Source organism: Triticum aestivum, chromosome 4A, assembly GCF_018294505.1.
Source record: "Triticum aestivum cultivar Chinese Spring chromosome 4A, IWGSC CS RefSeq v2.1, whole genome shotgun sequence".
Taxonomy (NCBI): Eukaryota; Viridiplantae; Streptophyta; class Magnoliopsida; order Poales; family Poaceae; genus Triticum; species Triticum aestivum.
The window spans coordinates 48,151,097-48,161,404 of record NC_057803.1 but is presented as its reverse complement, the minus strand read 5'-3'; the positions used below and the strand labels follow the sequence as shown (position 1 = coordinate 48,161,404).

Below are 10,308 nucleotides of genomic sequence, written 5' to 3'. Positions count from 1 at the left end.
AGAATTGGAGAAGCAAAAGGAGCATGTATTGAACCTCAAGGGTTCGATAAATGGCAGAAGAGTTGCTCCCTGAGATAGGATCGATGGTGCAAGGCTTCTCTACAATGACTACTTCAAACCGAGCCCAACATACTATGAAGATTTTTTCCGAGTCGCTTCCGGATGAGCAGAGATTTGTTCTTGCATGTAGTGAATGTCGTGGAGGAGGCTGATGACAGCTTCAAGTTTGAGGAAGGATTGTTGCGAGAAACTTTCTTTCTCCTCTGTAGAAATGCACGACTGCTCTCAGGATGCTTATCAAGATGGGAGAGACCACATGCTTGAACACCGCGATGCAATTTGTACACACCGTGGTGCAATTTGTACACACCATAGTGAAGGTGCTTGGACCAGAGTATCTGAGAGAACCAATTGTGGAGGACACATCAAAATTGTTGGCAATTGGACCATCAAAAGGTTTCTCAGGTATACTCGGTTCAGTTGATTTCATCCATTGACAATAGAAGAATTGCCCCAAAGGTTTGCATGGGCAGTATCAAGGTCACACCAAAGAGACCGTAATCATACTTGAAGAAGTGGCATCAAAGGACTTGGATTTGGCATGCTTTCTTTGACACGCTTGGTTCTAACGATGACATCAATGCGCTCCAACGATCTCCTTTGTCCAAGAGACTTTGTGATGGGGAGGCTTCAGAGTGCAACTACATTGTCAAAGGGCACAACTGCAACATGGGGTACTACCTTGTTGATGGTATCTATCCTTAATGGGCGACGTTTGTGAAGACTATATACGATCCTCATGGTAGAAAACAATCTGTCTTTGCACAAGCGCAAAAAGATGCTAGAAAGGATGTGGAGAGGTCATTCGAAGTGCTCCAAGTTCGTTGGGGTATTGTTCGTGGAGTTGCAATGATGTGGGAACCAAGAGACGTTTTGACAACTCATGACATGTTTTGTAATCTTGCACAACATGATTGTGGAGGATGAGGGTGAAGGGGCAACTCACATACTTTGACAACTCACGACATGTTTTGTAATCTTGTACAACATGATTGTGGAGGATGAGGGCGAAGGGTTGCCCACATGATTTGAGAAGTCCGGAGTTCAAGTCCGCCAAGAGGTGGAGCATGTTGCCAACTTTCTTGAGATGCATCAATAACTTAAAGATCAACAAACGCACATGCAACTTCTCAATGATCATATGGAGCATATGTGGATCCACGACGGAATCAGCTAACTATGAATTTTATGTTTGAATTATGCACTGTGAGCAAATTTTATATGTATTTTAATGTACAAGTAATTTTTATTTGTGTGCACAATTCGTTGTTTCTGTGTGATGATAAAGGCGCATGTGTTTCTGCTAACCATGTTGTCCCTTGTTACTCGAAAGATCAAGAATGGTATATTTGTTTTGACATAACACTAGGCCCACCTAGTACATACATAGAATTATATCCGACTGACTATTCGACTTTGTACCTGTTTTCAGCTTCGAGCCAATACACTGAATACATACATATATGACATGATAATCACCGTCTGTTTTCATAGCCGATTAGTTAGAGGTAGCAGTTGAGACGACACGCACGCACACAAGACAAGAGCACTTGCGTCGGGTCGGGAGACGAAGGACGGCCTCGGCTATGTTGGTGGAGTTTTGGGTTGCGCTTGGTTGGAGTTGAGGGCAGGACAACCATTGAGCGCGATGCGGCCGTTGACCTTGAGCCTTTTGGTGGCCTCGACAGCAGCATCGGATTCGGATGCTTCCTGCTGCCCTCTCTCCCTGCAATGCCGATGCTGCTGCTTTTGTTCCTCAAACTTGCTCGCAGTCGCAGGCCTGAAAACTTCAGAGCAGTTTCGAGGTGCGGCTGAGGTACTAGCGTTGTTCCTCCAAGACGAAGAGGCACAAGAACCCAGGATATCTGAGAGCCTCTTGGTCTTGGGAAACTCTCGCTCCTCCGAGCTGTCATCCGATTCCACTTCCACGTTGACCTGCTGCACACGTATCAGTTAATTTGATTGATTCATCCCCCCAATGGAAAAAAAAAACATGTCGTGCAGATAGCTTAGGATTCTTTGGTAAACTATGCATTTCTTATTTCAATACATATTTCTGCTGATAAGCTAAGTAGTCACAGAAAAAAATGTGGATAGGAAAATCAGAGGCATTGATGTTGCTACTGAAAAGAGTCTGTAGTAATCATTTTAGTTAGATAGTAAAAGGCAAAAACAGTCCCTTGCCTTTTACTATTTCTTAAACGAGGGTCCGAAACTTCATTGTAACACAACAAAGGCAAAAGATAAGGGTTCAGTTCGGGGAGCAGACCAACAACTACCAAGAAAGAAAACTAGTATGTTTAAAACATCAGAGGGGGTACAAGAGTTTCTTCTTATCGGAAGTACTAGCATACGCGGAGTTGAAATAATTAATGCACAAGCAGAGCATGCATGGAGACCCAGAGATCCAAAATAAATAAATAACCGGACTCCTAACCAGCCAAGGAACAGAGAAATAAAGACCACTGGAGAAAATGGGAATACTGAAACAAGGACAGGGATAATGTTGCACCTTATCATGCTTGATATCCTTTCCATTTGCTTTTCCAATTGGTGGTGTTTTCTCCGTAGCCTTAAAGAATGCTGGTAACCCAGGCTCTTTTTTCACCTCAGCCAATTTAGCAAATCCAGGAGGCCTTGTAATGTTGAGAGAGAACTTGATTGGGGACTTTCTCTCAGAGAAAAGAGTGGAAGCACCGTTTTCTGATCCACCATGTGCTTTTGTAAATCCTGGAGGAGCATCAAGTCTCGGTCCTGGAGTGTCGAAAGCAAGGCTGGGAGAAGAGTTGATATGTGATTCTGCAGTTTTTCCTCTACGAAGCCCACAACGAGCTCTTGTGAAGCCAGGAGGGACATCAAGAGGAAATCCTGAAGGTGGGTCCAAAACAAGGTCTCCGCAAGCAGGAGCTCTCCTAGCAGATTTACATAGAGAATCTGTAGTCCCTGGAAAATACAACGAAAAAACATGAATCAGCAAAAGCAAGTACAGGGGCTGCATCGCTGAGATAGCAAGATCTACCACCCAAACAGCAAAAAAAGGTTGTTACCTGCGGAGTCAGGACTACAAGACCCAGTGAAGAAAGAAACAGCGGGAGCTGCATTACCTTTTGTGTATTTGCCTCCTATCATATCCAGGTCCAAGCCAATATCCTCAGATATATTACAGTCTCCCTTTGAAAGGCCAACATTGCTGATATCTGTATGACTGTCGACTCGGTGCTGCCTCTTTCTGGTACGCTTCTGGAAAACTCCAAAAAGGTAAAGTTCTCCGTCTTTCGCTGTTACAACAGATTCTGGCGGAAGTTAGATGATGCTAAATGAATATGAACCTGCATACTAGTTTTTCAAACATTCCAGAAATCATTTAGCAGGTATTGCCTAACTTAACAAAACATCCAGATTGCAGAAACAAAATAGAAGAGAACAGTTTCAAGCATAACATGTCCAATGGAAAACTTCACAAGATATGAATATCAGCTGCATGTCGTGCAATCGGTAAACTCTACCATAGCTATTGCGTATCAGTGGCCTTCGTAAGAGTCAAGTGGACATACTTTGATCATCTTCCGTAAGCAGCTTGGACGAAAATATAAGCAACTCCACGGTGCCGATGTCAGTCCGCAAGCCAATATGTGAAGAAACATTTTCCAGGAGATGGTAAGAGTCCCTATTTGGCCTGTATAAATAGGCAAAATTTAAGCTTATAAGGCAAGCTCATATGCACACACACACACACACACACACACACACACACACACACACACACACAGACTGTATACGATGCAAGATCTTTTTATATGGCACCTGGCATGGCTGCAAGTAAGTCTACCATTGCTAATCCTTCTTTAATGTAAGTGGAAGCTAAGATGATGAGTGTACCTTTGACAAGAACTTATGAAGCACAGTCCAATATCTTGAGCAAGAGGTGGTTCCATCTTGAATTTTTTTGGTAACAGGCCAGAAAGAGGTAGAGCCTCTAGCTTCAAGATTTCAGGCATCTGTTTTGAAGCTTCATAAACTTTGCTAGAAATTTCACAAGGGAAATAGGCTTCAAGTCCATCACAAGTGTGTGTTAGCTCTCCAGTTATTTCAAATTTGCCCCTAAAGAAAGCAAATAATGATCCTGAGTGTTCGGCTGAAATAGAATAGACCACAGGGTCCTCTAGTAGGATTCACATCTTTGGAATCGCAGAAGACCTCAGTAAGCATAAACCGTCATCACTTGCCACATGAACATTCTTATCTTATATTCCCTCCATTCACAAATACAAGATATTTTAACTTTTTTCTGAATCGGGTGTATATAGACACGTTTTAGTGTGTGTGTTCACTCATTTCAGTCCGTATGTAGCCCATATTGAAATATCCAAAACATCTTATAGTATTTGTCAACAGAGGGAGTATAATATAGCTTATCGCACAAGTAATTGCTGCCTATACAGCTAATTAACCGCAACACCTAGCAGCCAAGGTTCAAAGCTTATAGCAGGTAGTATAAATGGAGTTTCAAACCCCACACATGAGTTGTGTTTTCTCCTTTTCGTGCTTCTACTTGGGAAGGTAACCTTCTAGTATCGAGTTTGCGCTTGCACAATGAGCCTACAACAATCTTCTATTCTACTTAGTCGGTAAAATTTCCAAATCATTAAACTCATGCAGCAAACAAATTGCACTGACCCTTCAAATTAGAAGATTCTAATGCGTAAAAGCAAAGTACTTACTTCCAGCAGGCCTCTGGTTGGTATGTCTCCTTGCACAGTGGTGTATGTAGAATTAATTGGGCACCTGTATCCATATCAAAACGTCATAACAACGAATTTTCTCAGAAGAAATATTATAAGATTGCACATAAGGAATAATATGATATTCTCTGTTATATCATTCTGTCCTTGCAAATGCGTGCACTGAACTGTAAAACATCGCTACAGAAATATGGGAAACATAATGTACAATTTTAAAAAGGCTAAAAGTTGGGTTTTCCTATTTAATTCTTCTCTTTTCCTGTATCTAATGTTAGGGCAAAAAGCAAGCAATACTCTCGAGCCCTTTCATGAGGACTGAAGGAATATTCAACATGGTAAACAAAATAAGTTTGAAAACAAAAGGTCCAATTATTGGAACTAAGTGAAGCAAATATCATGCATGCCATTTGTTTTATATACGTAGACTAAGAAAAATACAGCTAAATCATGCATCAGGATTTTTTTTTGGGTTGAATATGTTACTTTCAGGATAATAACCATACCTGAAGACATGTTACGACTAATTGATGGTTCCTGGTTCGTTTGTTTCTCGACATGGCTCTTAGTGGAAGAAACAACTCTCAAATCATTGGAAAGTTGAGCACATGGGGTTGGAGTTGTAGACTCTGGGCTTTTTGCTTGAGGTATGTTTGTTTCAGGCTGCAGTGAGTCCAGCTTGGATTTTCCATCAAACAAATTTAGTCTGGACGAAGACCTTCCAGTATCTGGACATACCTCGGTGGAACTTGAACTAAGCACAGATGTTGGGCTCAGTAATGGAAGCTTCACAGTAGTTTCTTTTTCCACAATAGGATCTGCGTCTCTTTTTGTGGGCTGACATTTAAGTGCAGATTGATTGCTTGTAGAGCATAACTTTTTGTTGTCAAGTGTGATGACACTCTTAGGAGGTTCTGCCTTTGTATTAAGAGGAACCTTCCTTGAATATGCAGGAGGAACATGCACAGAACCAGGGTTGATGGGATTCATCTCTGACTCTTTCTGCGAAACAGATGGAGGAAATGCACCTCCCTGGACAGCCTTGTAGAGTGGTGATGGCCGATTGAGAGAGAAAAATTGCCTGTTTTCAACTGTCTCAACTCTCTCAGGAGAAAGACACGATGCAACAGGCAGGGGTGGTGTTGTGGGCTTGGGACTAAGAGGTCCCGAGGCCTTGTGAGCTGTCTCAATTCTCTTAGGAGAAAGACACGATGCAACAGGCAGGGGTGGTGTAGTGGGCTTTGGACTAAGAGGTCCCGAGGCCTTGTGAGCTGTCTCAACTCTCTTAGGAGAAAGACACGACGCAACAGGATGGGGTGGTGTCGTGGGCTTGTGAGTAAGAGGTGTCGCGGCCTTGTGAGTAAGAGGTGCTGTGGCCTTGTGGGTAAGAGGCGTCGAAGCCTTGTGATTAAGCGGTGGCATGGCCTTGGGAGTAAACGGTGTCATAGACTTGTGAGTAAGCGGTGTCGATCTCGCAAGAGAAATTTTACGCGAACTCGGAGGAGGAGTGACACTTCGTCTGCAGTGTCTTTTCTGCAGTTTTGCTGAGCCAACTGTTCTACCAAAAGGCTTTCCATGCCGTACATAAGTGATGTCTTCTGCCGGAATCAACTTCACTCTTGCATCAGGTTTTGTATATGTACCGCCAGACGGCTTATGCATGCTGTAAAATAGAGAGGAAGTTACTATACATTTTAAAATAAATAGATTCAGAAATAACATACTGGAATGTGAATTTTGCAAGACATGAATGATATTTAAGTGCAATCCAGGCAACAGAAATGACTTACTGGTATGCCAAGAACCTAAACAATGAAAGATGTAGCTTCCCGAAAAAAATAAAAGTGATATATCATGCTTTAAATAATGTCACTTCACTAACAAGCTTTACAAAATGAAGAAGGCAGTATACCATGCCTCAATGCTCACTACACTTACGCATAACCAAATTATAGAGTGGAATTAAACCGTGAGGCATAAAGCAACATACCAAGAAGCAATATAAATATATTTCTTCTTACATTTTCCCTTTTATTTTATTGCAAGGACGCATGTTTGGTTGGTGTACAAAACTAACCTTACCAATTTTTTGCTCATAGCCAAAAATTTGGTCCTTGTTTGGATGGGTTGCCCGAAATTGGTTGGTATGCCCATATGCAAACTTGCTAACTCTAGTTCATTTTTCTTGCTAACATTAGCCAATCATTGGCAAGCAAAACATTCACTAAAATTTTGGCTACCATTTTTTAGGATGGTGAATTTGGGCTCAAACTAAACATACCCTGTCCTCAGAATCATTCTAATGGTGTAGGACTGAATACGCACTTCTGGATAACAGAGTATTTGTCAGCTTACTACATATAAGATTATCAAATATCATGTTACTGGATCATGCACATTCATATTGAACTCAACCTGAGTTCCCCCGTGCAATTTCTTTAAATGGTCTAGGGAAACCAGATAGCCATGTTTAATCATGCAAACTCAGTCTCACGTGATACATACATTAGATAAAAGAACTGATTAGATTCAAGTGGGTATTAATAAGGTGTGAGCCTTAAAATATGAAAGGCTATTACGAGATTTATCCAAGATGGGGCCCTTAAATTCCTCCAAATGTGATCCATTGATCACTCATCAGCCCAACATAAAATGGTCAATGTGTGTAGTTCGCACAATTACACCTAGCCAGTGGTTTGCAACTTTGCACTGATATGCTCCTGATCTCCATATTCACGAATGCACGGGTCATTTTTTTTAGGTTAAATACAAAAGTGAGGATAAAACCTGATGCAGCATGAGTTTACCAAGTAATAGCTACGAATATTATGAATCTTACAGTCAATTGTTATTTGAACCATAATGGGCCCATGACACAGACAAGGTAGAGTAGTTGACAATCCCCATGACATGATATTTTGGTTCCTAGACTAGGGATATGCTTCACAGAAACATAAGGCATTCACTACAGATAACAATTGTCACGAAGCTCCTGCTATTTAGTCTCAAAAAGAAAAACAAGGCGTTTACTAGAACAGTGAAACCAAAGCAGGATGACAAATGTAGAAACAATGACATGATTCCATCATATATAATGCTGTATGTTGGCGGACATAAGCATGAGGAACGTACCCATGCTCTGGAGGCTTTTTGGACTGCCCAGAAAGACCTCTATCGCCATTAGAGGTAGGACAAGGTGCATCCTGCAACAGTAAAACGAAACAAATTGATGTTAAACGATTTCCTCGGCCTCTGTACAAAATTAATTAACCAGGAAAGGCGTGACAAGCATGCTTATCCTAATCCAAGTGCGGAAGTTGGTAATCTAGGCATAGGAAGTTGGATCTTGGATCTATATACCAGCCCAGCCCAGACGGACAAGATGAACAATCATGCGCGAGTGGTAAGAAGACGTAGTAAGAAGAGAATCAAAATCAACCTCAACTTGGGCGATGTTGGCCCCCTGGGGAACAAGCGTTGTCACAATGGTAACAAATTAAGTAGTACTACTCCATATCTATACTCTACCTAATAAAGAAGATAAAATGGAAGTAGAGCGAGCGAATCTCGCACCGGCTGCACCACGCGGTAGCTAACGCAGAACCGAGCGCCGCGATCTATGACAGGCGACTCGTTCAGTACAGGGCAGCCGACGAGCACAAGGAAGCAGAGGGCAAAATCAACCTCGGAATGAAGAAAAGAAAAAGAAAAAGGCATTCGATGGTTGACAAAAACCCCCGTCCCGTCCCGTCCCGGCCCTCCCTCCCTCCATTCCACGCCGCCGCCGCGAGTCCGTACCGTACGCGGGAAACCCTAGGCGGCCCCCGTCCGCGATCGCGCGGGGGATTTGGGGGTGGGGGAAAAGAGGCGGCATGCGCCAATCAATCAAGCAAAGAAATGGAAAAGGGGGGCGATCGTCAGCTCGTCACCTTGGGCCTCGGCGCGGCGTCGGCGCGGCGCGCGGGCAGCGGCGGCGGGACCGAGCGGAAGGCCGCGCAGGGGTTCGGCCTCGCCGCCATTGGATTCCTCTGCTCCATCCTCACGCTCCCCACGCTCCCCATGCACGCACGCAGGCAGGGGCAGGGGAGAGTGAATGGACGGGGGTTTTTGGTTGTTGAGTGGAGCGAGGGGGAGGCGGTTGCGAGCAAATAGGCAAGCCTCTTCCCCTTCCGTGCCCCCCTCGCGGTACCCGTTTCGGCAACCCGCCTACCCAACCCGCGTGGCCTGCACCGCGCGACACTGACGGGCCGGCCCCGCGCTAGCCGGTCCCAGGTGTCATGCAGCGAGGATGCTGTGCTCCGCGGTGCGTGCGGCGGAGGGCCACGCTCGGGGTTCGATGGCGGGGGACCGGGGTGGACTGGCTGGCAGCTGCCACTTTTGACCGGGCGCATCCGGCGGTACGCGTGGGCGATCGGACGGCTGGCGGGCGAGCCTGCGTGCGACAAGCCCCTGCTGCGCCCAGGTACGCGCTGCGCCAGCCGCGTCGCGTATGATCGCTGACGTGTGGGGCCGCGCTTCGACGGGGCCGGCGTGTCATGGGTAGCGAGGTGTGATTTTGTTGGTGTGGAGTGCGGAGGCGTCGGCTTTTGCCCGGTGGATTTGGACGGTCACCGAAGCCAGGAGACGGTACGCTGCGCCTTGGGTTTGGGGGCCAATGGGATGGCGGAACGGGAGGATCGTTCCTTCCTTAGGCCTTGTTCGTTTAATCCTCCTCCCAAGGGGATTGGAGTGGATTGGAGAGGAATTTGGCTTGTAGGGGATCTAATCCCCCTCAATTCCTGCCAATCCCCCTCACAAACCACCTCAACCGAACAAGGCCTTAGTTGATTCCCCGCAGTCGTCTGTGTGGACGCACCGCTGCATGCATTGCGTGGATAAGACAAAGGTTGGTTGGGTGCACACAGTACACACTGGTTAAGTGGTTTATTGACTGACCACACTAATGGAAGCGTAGTTACCCTGCTTTTAGTGCCGGGCACCTAACCGCCTCCTTCCTCAGCGTGCAGGCGAAAAATATGTGAATTGATTTAAAAAAAATCTTTCTAAAAATACTCGTACTCCTAGTTTATCTTTTTTTTCCGGATCGCGGATACGGCGCGACGAAGCCCCCCTTGTCCCGGTAGCCGCCGCATGAAATGGACACGTTTGACAGTGCTTCCGCGTGATGAGGGTGAGTGCATGGTAACAAGCGAGTTGTCACGCGTTGGGATTCCTTCTCTAACGAGCACAAGCTGGAGCCATAACATGCAAGATGACACGCGTTGGGATTCACTCCCCAGCGAGCGCAAGCTGGAGCCATAATGTGCAAGACGTCACGTGCCCCATTCACTTCCCAGAGAGCGCAAGCTGTCACGCGAACGTGCAAGCTGCCACGTGCTGGGATTCACTCCCCAGCGAGCGCAAGCTGGAGCCATAACGTGCAAGCTCCCACGCGAACGTGCAAGTTGTCACGTGCTGGGATTCACTCCCCAGCGAGCGCAAGCTGGAGCCATAACATGCAAGCTACCAC

At 45.3% G+C, this 10,308-nt stretch overlaps 1 protein-coding gene across 6 annotated transcripts; it reads right to left on the bottom strand.

Moving 5' to 3' along the window:
* Positions 1-1,357: 1,357 nt before the first annotated feature.
* Positions 1,358-8,901, bottom strand: LOC123085073 (uncharacterized). 6 transcript variants are annotated; one of them, XM_044506652.1, is made up of 10 exons: positions 8,729-8,901; positions 7,932-8,002; positions 5,538-6,462; positions 5,306-5,462; positions 4,782-4,845; positions 3,940-4,161; positions 3,615-3,736; positions 3,108-3,353; positions 2,573-3,003; positions 1,358-1,998 (listed from the first exon to the last, which is right to left on the bottom strand). In XM_044506652.1, exons 1-10 carry the CDS (start codon positions 8,858-8,860, stop codon positions 1,645-1,647), a joined length of 2,724 nt encoding a protein of 907 aa, XP_044362587.1. In that variant the 5' UTR covers positions 8,861-8,901; the 3' UTR covers positions 1,358-1,644. The 6 variants fall into 6 exon arrangements, with proteins under 6 accessions (XP_044362587.1, XP_044362582.1, XP_044362583.1 ...); XM_044506647.1 differs by having other exon boundaries at positions 5,306-6,462; XM_044506648.1 differs by having other exon boundaries at positions 1,358-1,995; positions 5,306-6,462.
* Positions 8,902-10,308: the final 1,407 nt, after the last annotated feature.

What these genes read in the sequence shown, in the direction of transcription:
- LOC123085073 (XM_044506647.1), bottom strand. Translation starts at nt 8,860, where the DNA reads ATGGGGAGCGTGGGGAGCGTGAGGATGGAGCAGAGGAATCCAATGGCG. An exon ending in ACGCCGCGCCGAGGCCCAAG is followed by an intron (nt 8,003 to 8,728) that starts GTGACGAGCTGA and finishes TTACTGTTGCAG; the next exon opens with GATGCACCTTGTCCTACCTC. An exon ending in CAACCAGAGGCCTGCTGGAA is followed by an intron (nt 4,162 to 4,781) that starts GTAAGTACTTTG and finishes TGCTTTCTTTAG; the next exon opens with GGGCAAATTTGAAATAACTG.